The following is a 21500-nucleotide window of genomic DNA, read 5'->3' on the forward strand; positions in this document are numbered from 1 at the left end:
GCCTCCTGAACCCCCATTCTAAAAACCTCAAAATCTTTTTCACTTTGTGATAAATTCACTATCATTCTGCTTAATTTGTCATGGCTTGCAGATCTTCATCTAAGGTTGGTAATTTGCTCCACGGGTCATAAGCAAACCCACACAGGGGCATTTTGGGCTCTGTGCCAGGGTCTCTGAGCCCCCTGGCAGGGTCCTGGCTGCTCAGGACAGACTGAGGGATGTTCTGGGTCCTGACAACCAAGGGGCTGAGCTCAGCAGGGATCAGGCACTGCCCCTGCCATGGGCACAGGACCCAGCTGGGAGATGCTGCCATGCCCCCAGGAAAGCACAGGGACAATTCCAAACCCAAACACCTCCCTAGGATGCAGTGCCACCATGATCCATGGGTTCAGCAATCACCTGGACCTTTAGATAACTTCCCACACTCATGAGGGGGCAGGAGTTGCACATGTGCTGCTTGCACAGAGAGGGGAGATTCATGCTCTGCATTCCAGTCTGGTCTCTTGAAATGGCAGAATAATTCAAATTTATTTCAACCCCTCTAATGACCTAAACAGGCTGTTGAGTAAAACATCCAGCCCATCTCCAGCACACTGAGGAGACAAATCCACTTTTCAGTTCCTGGCAGAATGAAATGAAAAGCAAAGCAAAGGCAGTTTCCCCTTGCAATAACTCACATCAAGTTTCATCAGGGCTGAGAGGTCTCTCTTTGCTGTTTCCACGATGGCATCAATGTGTTTGCTGTTACAGGAGTCCTGCACAGCACTGTAATGGAAAACTGCTGAAGGAGTTTCTGTCACTGTCACTGTCTTCTTCAATATCGACTGCAAAGAGAAGGAGCACATCAAGGATCAGGTTAAACATCAAAACTGGCACCTACCAAAACTGGCCTTTATCCTCTGCATTCTCTACCCACCACAACTGGTGGTCTGAAAAAAAAGAAATCTAGGTTTCCAAAAAAGCAACAGCTTCCTAACTTCATTATCCCTGCATTTTTCTGCACAGCCTGACACTTGAATCAAACAAAGTTACTCATCACAGCTTGTGGAAGGGAAGGAATGAGAGACTTCACAAACTGGGCTGCTGCCAGCTTGATGAAACTAAAACTTTACCAACCCTCTACACAAAGATGGAGGAAAAGATAAAATGCCTGTCAAGGTCACAGTGAGCAACACTTTCATTCCACATTTTAAGGTGCAGGTTTCTAATTCAAGAGGGGTTTTGTGCTCCTGACTTCCAGGTCAGTATTTGTAAAAAGTAGACCACAAAAATAAAAACAGATTGATAAATAATGACTGGAAACCTACAGCTGATACAAGGTTTTCATTCCTTGCTGTAAAGGACCTCTCACAAATAGAGCATGGTCTGACAAATCCAAATAATCCATTTCATGATTCAGGGGAAGAAAATACATAAAAAGCTGCAGCAGTGGTTTCACATTGCTCACCAAGGGAATCTCAAAATGTGCAATAAAATGACTTGATGGCCACTAACATCTACTGAAACACCCATAAGTTAAAAAACAATGACACAAAAACATTCAAGGCCAGGTTGGGTGGTGCAGAGAAGGTGTCCCTGGCCACAGTAGGAGGACTGGACCAGCTGGGCTTCAGAGGTGCCTTCCAACCCAAACCATTCTGTAAATCCAAATATCCCAACTCACAGAGAGCCACAAGGGCAGCATTTTGCAGGCAGGAAGAAAACCTTTACATGACTGCAGGCAGAATGAGGTGAGGGAGGGCAGGAAGTATCACCAGCTGGGGGTTATGTTCAAATCACCAACAGGACAGGACTGCTGGGGAACGTGCCTTGAGCTATTTGATTTTCCAGCACCACTCTCATTACCTGGTTGTGACAATGGGAAGATGCCAGCAGCTCACATCCCAGGCAGCAGACCAAGAACTTAATGTTACAACTTGTTGTAGCATGTTTTTATGTTTTATAATGGTTTTGTCTTTGGATCTCCTTATTTTCCCCGAATGGTTTACCCCAAATTGTGTCCCCTCCCTCTACCTGTGTAATCCCTTTCCTTTGCTGAGATTATCCCCAAACCCTCACCCTCAGTCACTCAGCATCCCATCCCCTCCATCTAGAACGTTCTGTCCAGGACATGGAGTGATTAGCCAGAGGCCAGGGGTCAACCCTCCAAGTGTTTCTCCTTACCTTCTCCTAAATGTCCATTCGCCCGTATCCATCCCTTAATTTTTGTTATTGGTTAGTAAAATCTTATCTACTTTAGGTTTCCACCTCCCTTTAAATGTAACCTTGGCCCCTCTCCTGGGGCTCTCAGCAGGAGGCCCCCTGAGATTGTAGAGGCTCCCTGGAACTCCTGAAATAAACCTTGGATTAACCCCTGCTAAGAGTCCATCCCTTCATCTTCCACCGTTGTTCCAGCATCTCCTCTGCTGCAGGTGATCAGCCTGGCTGCCCTCTGTCCCTCTGCACCCCTGGGGATCAGCCTGGCTGCCCTCTGTACCCCCAGTGTAGCCATGATATTTTCTGAAAAATCCTTTCCTTAGGATTTTTTCTCCTGAGAAGCTGGGAGGCCTCAGGAACAAAATGGAAACAATGATTATCTGCTGCTGTGGAATGCAACAGGTGCAGCTGTGATTGGTCTCATAGAGTTGTTTCTAATTAATGGCCAGTCACAGCTGGCTTGGACTCTCTGTCCAAGACACACGCTTTTGTTATCATTCTTGCTTTTCTATTCTTAGCCAGCCTTCTGATGAAACCTTTTCTTCTATTCCTTTAGTACAGTTTTAATATAATATATATAATAAAAAAATAAATCAAGCCTTCTGAAACATGGAGTCAGATCCTCATCTCTTCCCTCATCCTAAGGTCCCTGTGAACTCTGTCACATCCCCAGGGATCAGCCTGGCTGCCCCCTGTCCTTCTGTACCCCCAGGGATCAGCCTGGCCACCTTTGGTGCCCCCCCAGGGATGGGGATCAGCCTGGCTGCCTCTGGTGCCCCCAGGGATCAGCCTGGCTGCCTTTGGTGCCCCCAGGGATCAGCCTGGCTGCCTTTGGTGCCCCCAGGGCAAAGGAGAGTGCCCCCTCCCCGTCCCCGCTCTTCACCGCGTCAGGGCAGGCCGGGTTCCCTCAGTGGCTCCCAGAGGAACCAGAACACCAACTCACTTTAGAAGTTTTTTGACCAACCCCACAAAGCAGATCCTGCCCCAGGATTCAGGCTGGGCCCTGGGAAGGGCAGACCCACCTTGGCCACGCCGGGGCTGCCGGCGGCGTCCTCGGGGGCCAGGTGCACCCGGGCCCTCTCGTAGGCCATGTCCATGTCAGACTTGGCACTGCTGGAATTGTCTGCAACACAAAGCAACACAGAAATCCTGCTGTGAGCACCTCCTGCACTGCAGCTCCTCACAAACAGCAGCTAGCACACCAAGGGAGCAACTTGGCACCTCCATGTTCTGGTTATTTCCCAGCTCCTTCTGACCTGGAACTTGAAATCCTCCCATGGAACTCAGGTGTGCAACACATCCCAGAACTCCCACACCCACTTTGTACAGGGTACAGTCATTATTTGGAGGTTTGGTGTGGGGTTTTTTGTCCACTGAGAATTGGCAGAGCACTGGAGAGAGGGAACTCTGATAACTTCAAACTTTGAGGTGTTTTTTATGCCTTTCTGCAAAACTGCCTGAGGTGCTGCTGCTGATGGTTCATTTCAGCCGCTGCATCTTATTTTCAATACTCCACAAATCCTTGAAATCCTTCATAGGGTTAACATTAAGTTTCAGGGGCCAATTTCCTCATTGGTGAGAGCAGCTCACCCTCTGAGCTCATCTGTTGCCCACCTAGATGTTGATGGGTTTGTACAAAAGGTGGGATCTGCTGAAGAAATCTTATTTATTTTAAAAGCCTTTCTGGAAAAATTAAACATATTTTCTATTCAGTTCCACATCCTTGGAAGTCACAGTGCCAGGATGTAGCTGTCCTTCCTTTATCAATCCAGGTCACCTTTTATGCCCTAAAACCAGGCTCTGCTCAAGGGGAGGGACACAGGAAGAATATAAGACAGTTATTAAAACAATAACAACCACAACAACAACAATAATAACAGTAGCAGTAAATCCACCAAATAATAATAACAATAACAACAATAATAATAATAACAGCAAATCCACCAAGTTTTCCTCACTGTTTTCAGGAAATTATTCTTAGTAATATTTTCACCAAACTAAAGAATTTTTTTGCAGCCAATAAATTGCCATTTCATAGGGAGAAAATTATGATCAGCAACTTCTAAAAGTCTTTCTACACAAAGCATTTTGCCCCTAAAAATTTCAAATCTTTTCTACAACTTGTCCAAATTGTGGTGCTGAAAGTCACATAAGAAATTCCCTTACAGTTCTCACTTAATTAATGAATTTGAAGTCAATGCTACTTCCATTCCTTACATCCCAATTTTAATACATCTTAATTACATTAAGACCTTGGCTGTCCCATGCACCTTCCAGGAACTTCTCTGAGTTAATCAATAATGAAAACATAACTGGGAAACTCCTCCTGTTTGAAAACCTTGAACAGGATTCCCACAGCCTAAAGATTTACAGATGAGTTTAAGAATCATGCAGAAATTGCAATTTCCCCTAACAAATAAAGCTATAATAATTTCAACCTTATTTCTATGCCTAATATATCTCCAAAGCAAACTATTCAGAAAAGTTTACATTTTCTTCCTTACACCTTTTACCTTCAGTCACTACATTGTTCTTACACTTTTGCTTTTTTAAGTACAAATTGCTGCTCAGAATAAGCTGGACCCTTTGGAACAGCAATTGTCCCTCCCGAGTGGTAAATTCTGTCACCTAAAAATTCAAAATTTTAATTCTGAATTCTTTCCCCACCTGTCCCTCTCAAGAAGCAAACACTTGAATTTGCCCAGGATTGCCACAAGCTTTGGGAATTTGGCTTTTGGAACCAGAATTTACCATTGTGAGCTGTGACCATGTGACAATACCACCCTACCATGAAGGGTGAATTCCATAAACTGAATTTCAAAAGCACAGTTTTTATTTCTGAAGGGTTTGACTCCTATCTCCCACCCCAGCCAGGCCAAGGGAAGAAGCTCACTGCCACAAATATTCACATCTACCTCAGAGTACCCTTTCCATGTCATCTTGAGGAAATGGCCTTGAGTTCTGCCAGGGGAGGTTTAGAATAGATATTAGACAAATCTTTTCATGGAAAGGGTTGTAAAATACTGGCACAGGCTGCCCAGGGCAGGGGTGGAGCCACCAGCCCTGAAGTGTTCAAAGGACACGTGGGTGTGACACCTGGGGACAGGGTTTAGTGGTGAACACAGGGTGGTGCTGCCTGGCAGTTGGACTTCAAGATCTTAAATCTCAAGATGTGCAATAAAATGACTTGACAGCCATAGCATCTACTGAAACACCTATAAGTTAAAAAACAATAACACAAAAACATTCAGGGCCAGGTTGGGTGGTGCAGAGAAGGTGCCTTCCCTGCCAGTGCCACACATCAGGGCTCTGGGAGAACAGCTCCAACTCTTAGGGAAAAAACACCAGAACAATAAAAAACAACTTCTGTTTAAATTAAAAATAGAGTTAGGAAGACTTACTTCCAGGGACAATGAAGGGGTGAGGTTGTTATATCCAAAAGGCCCTGCTGTTTTATTTCTGCTTTCTAATTCCTCAGTCCCCCAGCCCAGATGCCTCCACGAATTAATTCTCTCTTTTTCCACCCAAAATTACTACACTTATAAAGCAGAATAGCCTGAGCTGACAGAATTTATTCCCTCATCTGCTATGCTTTAAGCTAGATAACTACACAAAAACCAAACAGATTACAGCCAGCCCCAGGAGCAACTGAGGCAGAAGTGTTTTCTCCCAAAGCAATTTTTAGCAGTGTTTATTAATTCTATCAACAAGCAAATCAAGGAGATGTTGAGATAACAGCACTTCTATGACTCTAACAATTTTCTCCTCTCTGAATTAATAACAAACATGATCAATATTCCATGGAGTCTGAACACACAGTAAGCAGTGGAATAGAATCTCAAGCACTGTCTTGATCTTTTCATTGCAGACATCAAGACACTTTCTGTGCAAGCTAAACAGTGAGAAAAAATCAGCTCTGTTAACTGAGGCAAATCATAATTACTCAATTAGATATGCTGCTTCTGTCAGTAAAAATTAGTTCTCCCTATCTGCTAAGCTCTGTGTACCTTGGCATAACTTCTATGACACATAAAAGGAGAAAGGAAGGACAAATGGACATACCCACTGAGAGGTTTGCAGGGATCCTTCCATATTAAAGCTCCTAAGAACACACAGGGACTGTTACTGAAATGTCTCAGCTGCACAGGCAGAGCTCACTGAACTGCCTCATTTACCTGGGGAAGGGGCTGTGTTCAGGGCACAGATTAATTAATTTATCACTGAATCGAGTCTGCTGGTGCATTTTGTAATTCCCAGTGTAAAACAACCTCACACACGTGAAGATCAAGCCAAGTCAGTATTTTCTCTTAATTTGTCTCCCTGGTTTAGAAAGATGATCTGCTCACCCCAGCCAAAATCCTATTTCTGCATCACATCCACCCCCTCTGGACAGCAACATGGAAACCATGAAGAATCTAAGTGGGACCCTTTACACTTGCACAGAAGAGGAACCAAATGAGCCCTCCAGTGTCAAAACTGCAGGAACTCCCCATTGCTCCCCTCTGTGCACAGCAGCAGCTTTGTGTGGCAGCAACAAGTGACACAAACCTCACCCTGGGGAGAGCTCTGAGGGCTCCCTCCTTCTTCCTTGTCTCCAAACCCTTCAACCCTCACAGTACATCCCTTTCTCCTAAGTCACTCAATAGCCAAGGTGAGCAATAAAAGCATCTTCTAAAGTAGCCAGGGCACCTTTACTCCACTGATTAAACATTTCTCTATCAGCAGTACCTGAGCATGAGCTTGGATTCCCTGGCAGAGGTTAATTTATTACTCAACTAACAGAGACAGATGCCTGTGCTCTGTGACTCCCACTAGAACTCCAGTTTTTCCACCTTGAAGCACAAAGCTGCCCTAAACACCAGGCCCAGAGGAAAATGCCTACAGTGGAGTAAGTGAAGTTCCCTAAAATGACACTGCAGCATCAAAGCAGCTCAGCCTCATAAATGTCTCCTCAGAGCATCCCATGATCCATCACCTTTATTATCCTCTCTGAAGAACATTCCTCTAAAAGCAGCAAAGCAATGTAATGTGCTTTTTGGGACAATCAGCCAAGCAAGAAACGTGTGTCATCTTTTATGTGAAAGATGATGGCCTATCATCATAATTCAGTTTGTTTCAGTAATATCAATTAATAAAGCTCCTCATTTGCAGGTCTTGGTAGCCAAATGATGTTCCCCATTGCTGATAATGACAGCAAGGGAATGCTCTCTGGGATAATAGTCCATTTGTTACTAAATAATTTTTTGACCAATGAGTTAGGAAGCAGCACACTGCAAGATGATTATGTACCATGAACAGGGCTGAAAGATGATTATCCACCATAAACAGGAACATTATCTAACCCAGCACTCCAGAGATCATGTGGCTTCCCCCATGATTAGATAAATTACATATTCCCCACAATTTTGCCAAGCACTACTTACTAGAAGCCTCTGTAGAGCCTGCATAGGGAGGTGATGAAAGGCTTCTTCTGAAAACATGCTCAGAGTTTTCTGCACCAGAAATCCTCAACATGTCTGAAATTTAAAAGCAAATGTTATAACCACAAGGTATCCCCTAATAAAGCAAGTTTCACTAACAATAAGAACCTTTAACTACCCACTACTAAAGGCTGACTTAAAGATTCTGAAACATGGACATTAAATTTAATATTAAATTAAACATTTTCCTGGTTTTGATTTAATTAATTTTTTTCCATCTGCAGAGGCAAAATTCAACTCCATCTATTTTCCTGGCTTTACCTTCAGTACTGAGTCTTTGGGCTGAAAAGACAGAAATCCAGCAATTCTTCTACTGGTGTCTAGAGAGCTGAATTTTCCCAACTCCCTCTCTGCATTCAAAATGAGGAGTCACTAATTTTTCCCCCCTTCCTTCATACCTCAGTATCATTGAGAGCACAGTAATATTTCCCCATTGAAGCCAAGGACTATCCAAAGGCTTCAAACCTGGAATGAATCTAAGACAATCCTTAACTACTCTGATAAAATAAAAATCCTCTGATCAATAGCAGTGATATCAACAGTGGATCAAGTGTAGTGAAAGGACAAAGGGGAATGGCCTCAAGCTGAAGGAGGGCAAGGTCAGACTGGATTTGGGGAGGAAATTATTTACTGTTAAGGGAGTGAGGCCCTGGCACAGGGTGCCCAGAGCAGCTGTGGCTGCCCCTGGATCCCTGGCAGTGCCCAAGGCCAGGCTGGATGGGTCTGGAGCAGCCTGGGACAGTGGGAGGTGTCCCTGCCATGGCAGGGGTGGCACTGGATGGGCTTTAAGGTCCTTTCCAACCCAAACCAGTGTGGGGCTCCGTGCCAGGACTGGCAGGGCATGACCAGGGTGTGAGCAGACCCCAGGGGACAGCACAGGCTGGGATTCTGTGAGTAGTACAAAAATTACAGAAGATGCCAGAGGACAGCTCCTCCATGTCTCCAGAAGCATTACCCATTTCCAGGGCTTCCCCAGACTTCTCAAGCTTCTCTCCACGCTCCTCCTCCAAGGCACTGGGTGTTTGTCTCTTCCCTGCCTTGCTGCCTCCAGCGCTGACGCTGCTCACGGAGATCAGAGGGGTGCCCTGGCCCTGCTGGGAGCAGGAGGGACAAGCAAACATCAACCAGCCCTCCCTGACACGTGTGTTCCACACCCTGGAGCCTGCACAGACCCCCAGGAACTGCTCAGCTTGTGCTCATCAGCCCCAGATCCCCAAGGGGGGCTTGCCCTGGAATCTGCAGTGTTGTCATCTTATTGCAAAAGTTCCACACCTTCTTGGTGATTTCTCATGGGCTCTCTCCTCACCCAGCTAACCCACTCTTGTATAGCACTCATCCTTATTAGACACAGCTCTGGCCTCTTAAGGGCAGGCCTGCTCCTAATCTTTGATAATCAGTGCAGCTCCCACTCCTCAGGGGTGAGATTACCTTCTGCACTCTTTATTTTCTTACATTCTATCCCCCCACACTGCAGCTCCCTCAGGGCATCCCAGCAGGGCCTGGGGACTCCCAGCTTGACTCTGAGCATTCCCTGTCCCTCTGCCACCACGGGGGCAGCATTTTCCCCACTGCTCAGGCAGAGGTGACATCACCAGCAAACATCAGAAGTGCTGAAGCACCAGCAGAGCACACTCATCAGCATGGAATGATGCACTTGGGAAGTTGCAGCCTCCCCACCAATTCCCCAGGCACCAGTGTAGGGTGGGTTTTATGGGCTGGTTATACAAGTGCCTCAGTGCTCAAGCACTGTCATTATGAAATTAGTATGTAGCATTTGCTTTATGACCTTCTGGAAGAAGGAAAAGCTCTGTGTGCCCTGCCAGGAGAGCAGAGCCTGCCTCCCAAACTCACACAGCTGAAGAGCTCCGTGGTCAGCCCCAGGTAGTTGTGCAGGGCCAGGAATGTCACCCTCTGCAGCCTCACCATGATGATCTGCAAGCAGGGAACAAAGGCAGCAGCAATGGGTTTAGCATTCTCCCACACTTGTTCTGGCATTTAGACACAATCATGCACCAGGGTACTTCAAAGCACTCTATAAAATACAGACTGTACTCTAAGCTGAAATTCCTTTTTAGCAGCTGATAAACTGAGACAGAGACAGATTCAAATGATTTACCAATGACTTCACAATCATTTGATGCACGAGAATCCAAAGTCTTACTCCCAAACACCAAATGCTTTGTGTTTCCTATAAACATCAATAGTAAAAGTGCCTTGAAATAGAAGTACTTGTGTCCAATTTTCCTCTTCATTAAAAAAATTATTCCAGCTTTCCCCATAGAGAACCTGTCCCACTGCTCCACAAGCACTCAAAGCTAACACTGGGATCAGTGGCACCTTCCTCTGCCCTGCCAGCTAATTTCCACTCCTGAGCCATCCTCTCCTTTTTATCAGTTCTCACAGAGCAAATTAATTTGCTGTTAATGATCTGTTCTCCTTCAACCAGCAGTATGAGGAGGTTCATGTGTTGCTCATAAATCATCCAGAGACCAGAACAGTTTGCAAGGACAAACAGATTCAGAAGTGATGGCAAAGCAAAAGGACAGCCCAGAGTGATTTCTGGGGTCACCCTGTGGCTGCTACACCTGTGGGACAAGGCACCAGCCCTGGAAATCCTGAACCTGATCCCTGCACACCTCCCACCTGCAGGAGATGCTCCCTGGAGAGCTGTCTGAGCCCCTGCAAAGGTAAACGCAACTGACACAAAGCACAGCTCTTCCCTCAGGTGCTGACAGAGGCTTCTAAAGCGAAAATTCACATGTCAGTCTGAATTTCGTGACTCTTCCAAAGCACCAGCCCTCACCAAACAGCTCCTGAGGGTCCAGCAGTCCTGTTTCAGGACATGTGGCAGTCTGTCCATGACTCTCAGCCATTCTGGAGCACCCCAAGCTGCAGAGCCCACACCAGCACCTTTCTACTCCCCAGGGACCAAGAGACTCACACTGCAGGTCTGGCTGATTGATGAGGGTACCACAGGAAGAAACTCAATCAATGGAGATATACAGATACATAAATTATGTTTTCCTGTTTGGGATAATACTGGATTATTAACTCTAGGGCTCAACAGCCAGGAGAACAGCAGAACAATCCAAATCTCAATAAGATGTGCTGAGCAGTTCTGTATCTAGCAAAGGATGGATGATGAGCTTGCTGAGGCTCTAAACACCCTCCTGTAACCTGGAAATGAGAGTGGCTCCCCTTCCCCCTCAGCTCTACATACCTGCACCACCCTGACAAGGGTTTCAGGGTATTTCTGGAACACATCCTGGAAGGCACTGGCTGGGAGCCTCAGAATTGTGGATGGAGAGGCTGCTCGGGCTGAGACGGTTTTATAGGGAGCAGGGTGACCCTAAGAGAAAGTTCCAGAAACAGGGGGTTAATCCATCAATGACCCAATCCAATTCTCTCAAATTCCTGCTTTGCTGCTGTGCCTGACAGACACCTCTGACCACAAAGAGCCTTGAGCAGGTGCTCCAGGACCATGGGGTGCAATGAGGGTGAATTCACACCTGCACCAGAGACAGGGCAGGGAAATGAGAGCTCCAGGGATCAGGGTGAGAAAAATGCCAGGATCTGTGACACAGCTGAATTACACAGCCAGCCCCTGAAATCCCAGCTAGTCAAGGCTGCAGAGAAAAGAGGGTTTGTTGATTTTATTATCTGTGCTGACAACCAAGTTATTTGCTGCATAAACAACCCCAGACTCACAAAACCAGTGAAAAACACAACAAAATTGTACAGCAATTACAGACATAATGGAGGAAGACAAAGGCAGGCAAACTTCTTGTGTTTCAAGATGTATATATACATTTTTTCATATATACACACACTTTAAATATTCCATGTGACAAAGCCAAACAGCTTCTCTTTACTGGAGACAAAGTGGGTCTAGACCATCCTGCTCAAAGAACAGATGGGGAACTAACAAACAAATGAAAAGTGGGTAGAATACAGAGATTTTTTTCACACTGGAAGGCATGCCTCTGGGTTTGGATCTTCCTCCTTAAATGAGAATAGATTTAAAAAAAAAAATCTACTGCCAAACACTTGGATAAAAAGACAGACAATGCCCCTTTCACCCACTCAATAAATTCTGGAAACAACATCTCTAATTCATAAATTAATTTACTAATCCATCAAATATTGATTTACACAGTATTGATAAGATAAAATGAGCCTTTTTGCAGCACAGAGCAGGAGCAGGGGAAGAAATGGAGTTTCTATTTTAACAGCACCTCACAGCTCCAGCAGCTTTTCCCCTCCAGAGCAATACAAGGCACCTTTTTCCCAACACTGACACACAAATGTTAAATGCTGATTACAAACCAAACTGCCTGCAAGACTTGCAGAGCATCACACAACTCAACACAAGCACTCTGAAGGAATTCCTGCCTAAAGAACCCAGCAGAACCAAACAAGAGACTTTCTCTAATCACTCTGGAAAATAAAGCTGCAGCTCTGTCTGCCTGCTGGTCTGGAAGGCTCTGTGAAGCAGATTCTAAAATTAAATTAAATTAATTGGAACCAATTTCTTAATTACACCAACTTCAGCTGACCTTTTTATAAAATCTGGGGATGATATTAATAGCCTTGATTTTCAAGCTCCTGAGGGATCTGAAATTTTAAACATCCCTTTGACCTACAGTGCAAAACTCCCAGTGTCCTCCGTTTTCCCAAGTTTCTTTTAATTAAGTAAAGAAATTAACAAATAACATTTCTGTGCTTGGGCTGCAATCAAAAATAAATGCAGCAATCCTCTTTTACAGGCCAGTTTGAAGTCTAGCTTTACATGAAGAATTAATTTGGACTACCCATACTTACATGTAAAAGAAAATGTATACAGTCTGCTTTTAAGCACTGCATTTGCCATCAACTGTATTTTCTACCAATCTCTACAGCAAAAATATAGTAGAAAACCAAGTAAATTAAAATTTTAGTTTCTGGACAATGATAAGTATCAAGTTTAATGGTGTTTCATGAGTTATTCCAAAGAGCAAACTGAGCCCTGGGTATCCCAAAACTCTGGTCCCCATTCTACCCAGTAAAGTATTTGGGTTTTTTCTGGAAATGTTCAGTGCTGACAACCTCAGAAAAACAGCTTTGGGATAATAACAGATAACAATGCAGAAGCCTTTTTCTCCAAAGAACAGCCCATTCCTCTGAGTTTTCAGCATATAATTTTGCCTCTCTGAAATCCCTGCATGAGAGCAGCTCTTCTGAAAGGGCCAACACCCTGGCTAATGGGGCTGGGACATGCAAGAACTGTCAGGGGAGTGCGAGGAGCAAATCTTCCATAATTGTCACTTCTCTCAGCTCAAAAATGTTATCAGCAGCACAGGGAGAATACCACGTTCAAATTATACTATTTTTCAATCACACACTGAGATGACAAGAACAGTTAAGTTATAATCAGTTATGAAACAGGGTTTTTTTTCAACAGAGAACTTTTTGTTCTCAGGGCAGGTAATTATTTACTTTTGTCTCGTTCCAGAGCTGAGGCATCACCTCCAAGCAGCAGCTGAACACAGGTGACAGCTTATGGCCAAATCCAACCAAGTTTGGTCAAAAAATCTGCTGCAAGAGACTTGGATGTTTCACATTCTCCCATCTGCAGTGGTAGCTCCTTTTTTGGACCCAAAAATCTGAGATGTTCTCCCCATTTCCATGGCTGGATTTTGTCTTCCTTCACTCCTTCCTGACCTCCTCTACATCAACACTGCTGCACCCAAAGCTCCTGCAGCCATCAATCACTTCTTTATAACCTCATCCATCTTGTCAGCCCTGCAGGCTCACCTTTATCCAAGTGTTTTTCCAGCTTCTTTTAATCCTGACTTTCATTTTCCCCCCCTCAATCACTGCCATTTGATCAATATCCCTCACAGCCTCTTCTTTCTCCAACTTTCTTATTCCAACCATGCCAGCAGGCCCCTGTTTTCCTAAGAGCATCTCCACATGGAGGACAAGAGCAGAGTGAACCCCAAATCTGCAGCAATCAGCACCACATCTCTGCTGGAGTTCACTCTGGATGAACATTGACTGTTCTGGGAAAAGCTCTGGCTCACACACAAGCTCTCAGCAAGAGCTGCTGAAAACAGAGACATCAACAAGGCTCAGCTCAGAGATTTCTTTGGTATTTGAGGCAGTATCAAGTCAAAGTCATTAACTGCACCTCAGAAATGTTCCAGAATACCAGGAAAGGGGCTGCAGCTACTTGGATTCCAGTTTCTCCTCAGAGTTTGGAGAAAGCAGCATCAATCTGTTCTCAGAATAAGGGGAGGCTCATGTCACAGCTGCTAACTTTGTGCTCAGCAGAACTGAAGGGACTTTTCAGTTTAAAAGCTGAAAGATTCAATTAGAAAAGTTCCTCTGGTGTGACCTTTCTTTTAGGTCCACCAACCGGATCCTGCCACTTCTTGCAGCACCCTCAACCTTCCTGCACAACTCTCAACTAAGTGAGGGACCAGCCTGACATCAGGTGCTGCAAAATCAGCCAAAAGAATCACAAACCCAGCTCAGACAACTGAAATCCTCTCTGAATGCCCCCTTTCCTCACAGCACAGCCATGTGCTTGGTGGTGCACTGAAATCTAATTCAGGTTCTGCTATCTGCAGGATGTTCTAAGACTCACTCACTGTTTTGGGATGACACTGAGGGGTCTCCTCTATTTTGATCCAGTGCTACTTCCTCTCTCCTTGCCTATTTTCATGCTACTCCTCTACCTAAAGTCTGCAAGGAACATAAGGAAGAGGGAAAACAGCAATGAAACAAGCAGCTCACGAAGCTGGGAAGTGAGGAACAAAAGAGTTGTAAAAATAAATGAGAACAAGTTTAGCAAAAAATGTTTCAAGTTTTTTTCATTACAGATTCTTCTGCAGACTGCTAACTCTGTTCAGCACACTTTCAATCATTTCTATTTTTTTTACTTACCACTGGTATAACTAATGAGAAAGAGAAAAAAAATGACAGAATGAGAATTAAAAATGAAAAAAACCCAACTGGATAAAAAATGAACGGCAACCACTTTTTTTAAAAACAAAGCCATAAAGCACTGCTACACAAGGATTTCTTTTCTTATTTTCATTTTAAATGAGCAAGAACATGACTGGTATTCATGTTCCTTTATGATGGCCCTGTTATTTAGAATATTGTCATGAAGAAAATTTAGTGGTAGAAGTAACTAATATGAATTTACAAAGAAATTATTAATCTGACAGCAAGAACTAGACTTGTTACAGTCCAAATTATTCCCTTTCTACAGAGAAAACTGTGACCATGCTTAAAAATGTTATCACTGTTGACAGGTTTTATGGGAACTACAGATATACATAATATAGATGTACAGATAATGTGGATAATGTGTGACTGCTTTTGGAAATGACAAAGAACACTTCAGAGAATCCTTTAACTCACAGAATTCACAGAATCACTGGGTTGGAAGAGACCTTCAAGACCATGGAGTCCAACCCAGCCCCAGCCCCTCAACTCAACCCTGGCACCCAGTGCCACATCCAGGCTTTGTTAAACACACCCAGGGATGGGGACTCCACCACCTCCCTGGGCAGCCATTCCACAACTTTATCACTCTTTCTGTGAAAAACTTCTCCCTGATATCCAACCTGAATTTCCCTTGGCACAGCTTGAGGCTGTGTGCTCTGGCTGTGTCAGTGCTGCTGCAGACAGAGCCCAGCCCCAGCTGAGCACAGGCACCTTTCAGGAGCTGTGCAGTGATGGGGGCAGCCCTGAGTCTCCTTTTCTCCAGGCTGAGCACCCCCAGCTCCCTCAGGGGTTCCTCACAGGGTTTGTGTTCCCAGCCCCTCTCCAGCCTCATTGTCCCCTCTGGATGCTCTCATCTCAATGTCCTTCCCAACCTGAGGGGCCAGAGCTGGGCACAGCACTCAGGGTGTGCCCTCAGCAGTGCCCAGCACAGGGGCACAATGACCTCCCTGCTCCTGCTGGTCACACCATTCCTGACCCAGGCAGGAGCCATTGGCCTCCTTGGCCCCCAGGGCACTCTGCTGGCTCATGGTCAGTCACTGCTGACCAGCACCCCCAGGTCCCTTTGTGCATGGGCACTGTCCAGCCACACCATCCCCAGCCCAGAGCATTGCAGGGGTTATTGTGGCCAAAATGCAGGACTGGGAACTTGGAGTTATTAAACTTCATCCTATTGGACTCTGCCCATTCCTCCAAGCATTCCAAGTCTCCCTGCAGAGTCCTCCTACCCTCCCACAGATGGACACAGCTCCCAGCTCAGTGTCACCTGCAGATTTACTAATGAAAGGCTCAATCCCCTCACCCATGTCATCAATGAAGACATTGAACAGAGCTGGCCCCAGCACAGAGCCCTGGGGACAGCACTGCTGACTGGCTGCCAGCTGGATGCAGCACCATTCCCCAGCACTCTCTGGGCTGGCCATGCAGCTCCTCACACACAGCAATGGCACCTCTTGATGAACAGCAACACCCAAGCATGCAGAAACATGGCACAAAAGGTAAACGTGAACTGTCGCAGACATCTTTTCATGAAAAATCCTTTCCTTAGGATTTTTCCTCCTGAGAAGCTGGGAGGCCTCAGGAACAAAATGGAAACAATGATTATCTGCTGCTGTGGAATGCAACAGGTGCATCTGGGATTGGTCTCATGTGGTTGTTTCTAATTAATGGCCAATCACAGTCAGTTGGCTTGGATTCTCTGTCCAAGACAGAAGCCTTTGTTATCATTCCTTCTTTTCTATTCTTAGCCAGCCTTCTGATGAGAACCTTTTCTTCTATTCTTTTAGTATAGTTTTAATGTAATATATATCATAAAATAATAAATCAGCCTTCTGAAACATGAAGTCAGATCCTCATCTCTTCCCTCATCCAAGAACCCCTGTGAACACCATCACAGTGAACAACTTATTGACTAGACTTATCTTCATCCTCTGAAATCCCATCCTACCAAAATCCTTCAGGAAAACACCTTCAGGGTTTGGGTATTATCAAAGATGTTGAATTCAACACCTTCCATTTAGGCATTCCTAAAGTGATTTCAGAAAACCATCATTTTAATTCCAACTGAAACAAAATCCACCAATTTTGCACTGAACGGGATCAGCACTCGGCTCATCCTGGCCCCTGCCAAAGAGCACAGCCCTCAGCTGGCCACCAGCACCACTGATGTTACAAAACAAAATAAAATCCATCAACTGGTTTCACAGTATAATTACAGTACTAACAACTGTCAGATTTATTTTCATTAGACTAAATAAAACCAAATTCATTAAGCAACTCAACAAACATGGAAAAGCCTGGACTGCTGGGCCCCAACCTGGTCCTGCTCCTGCCTGAGAGGAACAGCAGATTTGTCTTTCCAAACAAGCTGTGGGTCTGCTGGTAGATAAATAGCACTGAGAGATAAAAGAAACAATGGGAAGGATTCCACTGATTGATAAATGAAAAAAGATATTTGCTTTTACAAATAAACTTTAGGTTGGCTGATAAATAAAATTAGACATTGAAAGATGAAAGAAACAATGGGGAAGAAAAACCCCTAAATTCTGTAAGAATTAAAAATGAAAAGAGAGGGTTATACATTAGAGGGAAATCTTTGGTATCAGGTCTTCTGGGAAGTCTGAACCTCTCAAGTACCTCAGCCAATGGGGAAAACCCCCTGAATTCCATAAGAATTAAAAATGAAAAGGGAGGGTTATACATTAGAGGGCAATCTCTGGTATCAGATGCTCTGGAAAGTCTGAACCTCTCAAGTACCTGAGCCAATGGGGAAAGAGAGAAGGGAAACGTGGCTGGAAATTGGGACAAAAAGGAGGCTGCGACCTCCAAAAATTGGAGAGATCCCAGGGGAATGCCCCATGGCCTCTGCCTTTATTGGAATAAAGTAAAAGGACTCCTCTGTCTCCTTTTTGAACTTAAACCTCTGGTGTTTGTGGATTAATTTTCCTGACATGCCTGAGCTGTGATTTGAGCAAATCAAACTGTAATCTCAGTTTTCCAGACACAAAGGGATCACTCAGATCCTCCTGCCAACCAGAAGCAGCCAGTCAAGCACACATTTCACAAGCACCCTCCACACCACCAAGCTCAGCCTATACCTGTGAAGGTCTGGGAAGAGGAGAATTATCAAAAAACCATTTTACATCCTGATTCTTCCCTAGGAATGCCCACTCCCCCAGCCAGGCTGAGTGGGACAGCAGGGATGTCCCTGCCAGACTCACCGTGATGACATCCAGGATGCTCAGCAGGCTGTGCACGCTGTCCCCTGCCAGCACCTCCTTCACCACCACCTCTGTTCCATCCTGCAAGCACACACACAGCATTACTGCAGCCTCACAGCTGCATTTGAACAAGCTTGCAGCATTTCAGAAAGCTCAGGTGCTTCTTTCTTCTCTGCTTTGATGGAAATGTGCTAACTCCAACATGGAGTTTTAAACCAGCTTTCTAAAAGTGATAAATTAAAAAAAAACTATGAGCCAATTTTTTCCAGGGATGTTGTGACCTGCTTGTCTTTGCTATGTAACACCAACAAAACACAGAGGCACAATGAGCTCCCTTTACTGAGGGGTTACCTGTCAAGAGGTTGTACAAAACAGGAGAAGCAAAATGTAAAAATAGACAGAAATCAGCAAATTTGATAAGAACTCCAAACACAAGCCCACTAAACTTTCAGGAACTGGAAAACTGCTCACATCCAAAAGTTAAACTCAAAGCTCAGTCAGGAAGAAGGTAAAAATTAAAAATTTAACTTGGTAGAAGAGATGACATGGACTGGTGCTCAACATTTTCAGACCCACATGGAAAACAAATCATCATCTTTTTTCCCATCTACCCAAAAGTGAATCTGACTCTTCATCTCCCAGACAAACCCACTGACTCCCGCTGGACTATTTTGAGGTGAGCTTGGGCTCTCCTGCTCTCTGTGCCCAAATCCTTTCTGTAATGACCTTAAAGGGTGAATGTTTCCAAGCCCATCTTGCACCCTGTCTTCCCTCAGTAACTTCTGCATCTCCTGTGTGAGGAGAATTCCAGCTGCCTCATCAGCTTTGTGTACTGCTCTCTCATCTGAGACACGAGGGACTGCTGCAAACCTTGATCTTTACAAATACCACAGCCCCAAAGAGCTGGGATTAATCCCTCCTAAACCACTGTGATTCACATGTCTAAGTTTAATCAATGCTTAATGATTCATGCCAGCCTATCTGCTGTGCCAACAGATTTCTCTCAGGAAGTGCAGAGCAGTGGGTTCTTGTTGGAACTCTGGATGCTGAGAATTTTAGACTTTCTGTGCTGACAGGCACTGACCCCCAAGAGAACACTACATTTGACCTAAGGCCATGGAGAAGGCTTCCAAAACTGAATGACAGAACTGGGATTATGAGTGTGGAGTTTGATAGGAGTGTGTAATATCAACGTGGTGGAAAACTTTGAGTTTAAGGTTTTAGAATACAGTAATATAGTAATGTTAGAATATAGTAATATTTTGGAAGTGGCAAAGAACACTTCAGAGAATCCTTTAACTCAGAGAATTCACAGAATCACTGGATTGGAAGAGATCTTCAAGATCATCGAGTCCAACCCAGACACAACCCCTCAGAATATAGTCATATATGTAAGGCAAGATGGAGGTTTTGGGGCAGGGGCTGGTTCTTCTTCTTCTTCATGGGTTTAGGTGGTTTTGTGTAATTGGATAAAAAGTCCCCATTGCAAGGTAGGGTGGTTGGTTATTGGGTTAAAAATAAAAATAATTTAGGTGTCATTTCTTAATTGGACAGTTTATCCTTAAAAGACCTTGTAGAGAGAGAGCTACGTCTCCATTTTTACCTTGTTAGAGTAAAGTACTGCAGAACACACAGCTTGTGAGACTGCAACACAGCTAAGAACTAACAAACATCTGAGTCTGAACAGGTTCTTACACTTTCTTGGATGCAAACTTCCAGCTTTCCATCCTGCACCACGTAGATGCTGTCGTCCAGCTGCCCGGGACGGAAGATGTACTCGCCCTCGTGCAGCTGCACAAAGAACATGTGCTTGCACAGCTCCAGGAACAGGGGTTTCTCAAAGTGCCCAAGGACCCTGCAGCACAGAAAATGCAAAGGGAAAACCTGAAATCACCACAGCCTTTGGAAAATCATTCCTAAATTAGCAAAGCCCCAGCCACGAGGAGCAGCTGCAGGGAAGGAGCCCCAAAGAGCTCCCCAAAATAAGGTGGAGGAGCAGCAGGAAACAGAGCTGGAAATGCTGGGGCTCCTTTGGAGGAGCTCTCCAAGGAATGCAGGCTCAGAAGGAAGGACAGCCAAACTTCCTCCAGCAAACACCAGCATGGCCTGTGGAGAGGAATAAAAATAAAAAACTTGCCAGATACACACACTCTGTGAGAAAAGTTACCCCAGGAAACTTCCCCTTTTAGTGCAGCTGCCCTGCCCATGGAAGCAGGACACAGGAGAAATAAAGAAAAGAGGGAAAAGCTCCTGTAATCTGCATGGAATTGCAAGTTTGGAATATTCCATCTCTCCTGCTGCTAACATGCACCTGGACTCCAGTCAGTCACTGCCAGGCAGAGAGAAATATAGGTTTCACACCTGATCACTCTGTACAGAGCTCCACCAGCTCACATTTATCAGCATCAATCCATCAAATCCTACTGGAACATCAATTAGTCATAGGAGACGATAATTTCACAGCAGCAAGTTCAGATGACTGAAATAGCATTTTTATTTGAGAATGACTGACCTTCAGGACTATATTCTATCACAACTGGGAGGAAAAATGAACATCCACAAGCAAAATCAAAATTACAGATTGGAAGATCTCCCCTTTGCTGTGTCAGCAATTTAACCCCTTGCTGAAGGGGCACAAACACCAACCCTTCTTCTCAGTCTGCCAAAGAGCTGTGGGGATTAAGTTGACTTTGATTTATTTGCAACCTTTTCAGGCAGAAAGGTAAAAGATCCTGCAGCCCAGGGAGCTGTCAATATGGTATCCAATTAACATTTACCAATTATGATGCTTTTCTGTACAAAAAAAAATTGCCTGATACAGCCTAAACAGAAGTTTTAAGATGCACTAAATCTGTTCCATGTTAAAACACATTCATTAGCACTATTCCCAAGCTGACACAACTAAACTACTTCCTTTTTCTCCCCATCTTTTTTAATTTTTAAAACAAAATTAGCTATTTTCTTAATGTTTCTAGAAAAGTCATTCATTTTGTCCTTATGCTCAGATGAATTTCAGTCAACTCCCTCAGGATTCTGACCATGCAGTTGTGAAATCTGAGATTTGACACAAACTGTCAAATATTTACATCACTTGAACATCCATCAAAACCAAACTCTAAATTTCTCTTTCCATTTAACATTACCTGACATTCTTAAGCATGTACAGGACTTCTGATGGCAAGTGGGAATTCTTGACATCAAATTCAGTCAGATCTGCCTCTAGCAAAGAAGGAGGAGGTTCTTTCCTCTGCAGAGTTGGACATTCCTTCTTAATACGCAGAATCCTACAAAGGAAAAAGGAAGTTCAGGATGTTCCCTCTTTTGTACTAATAGGAAATGGTAAATTTGTACTATTGGAAATGTTAAATAAGCATATAGTAAGTATTAAAATTCATCATTCCAAGTTACACATTATCAATTAGCTAAAATTGCTAATTTTGGTGCCTTTCCTCACCAAAACCATCCCAGTCCAGAAAATCTCCCAGCTGACCCACAGATGACAGGACTGGGAAAAACCAACAGCTACAGAAAAGGGCTCTGCAAGGGGTAGGTTCCACATCACAAACAGAAACCCCAAACCAGCCCCCATGACATGAATTTTCCCTCCCCA

At 44.5% G+C, this 21500-nt stretch overlaps 1 protein-coding gene across 2 annotated transcripts in view; it reads right to left on the minus strand.

Annotated features, from left to right (window-relative positions):
- Window positions 1-21500, minus strand: part of PNPLA7 (patatin like phospholipase domain containing 7) — a 135761-nt gene that overhangs the window by 106805 nt on the left and 7456 nt on the right. Inside the window, exons 7-15 of one of the 2 annotated variants that reach the window (XM_058818113.1) lie at window positions 21034-21174; window positions 19586-19745; window positions 17891-17971; window positions 10897-11025; window positions 9528-9608; window positions 8632-8767; window positions 7620-7712; window positions 3219-3319; window positions 678-824 (exon numbers count right to left, since the gene is read on the minus strand). In XM_058818113.1, coding sequence (XP_058674096.1) covers window positions 678-824; window positions 3219-3319; window positions 7620-7712; window positions 8632-8767; window positions 9528-9608; window positions 10897-11025; window positions 17891-17971; window positions 19586-19745; window positions 21034-21174 — 1069 coding nt within the window. Of the gene's footprint in view, window positions 1-677; window positions 825-3218; window positions 3320-7619; window positions 7713-8631; window positions 8771-9527; window positions 9609-10896; window positions 11026-17890; window positions 17972-19585; window positions 19746-21033; window positions 21175-21500 lie in introns of both variants that reach the window. The other variant, XM_058818112.1, reaches the window with a different exon arrangement.

The sequence above is a fragment of the Ammospiza caudacuta genome, chromosome 21, assembly GCF_027887145.1.
Source record: "Ammospiza caudacuta isolate bAmmCau1 chromosome 21, bAmmCau1.pri, whole genome shotgun sequence".
NCBI lineage: Eukaryota > Metazoa > Chordata > Aves > Passeriformes > Passerellidae > Ammospiza > Ammospiza caudacuta.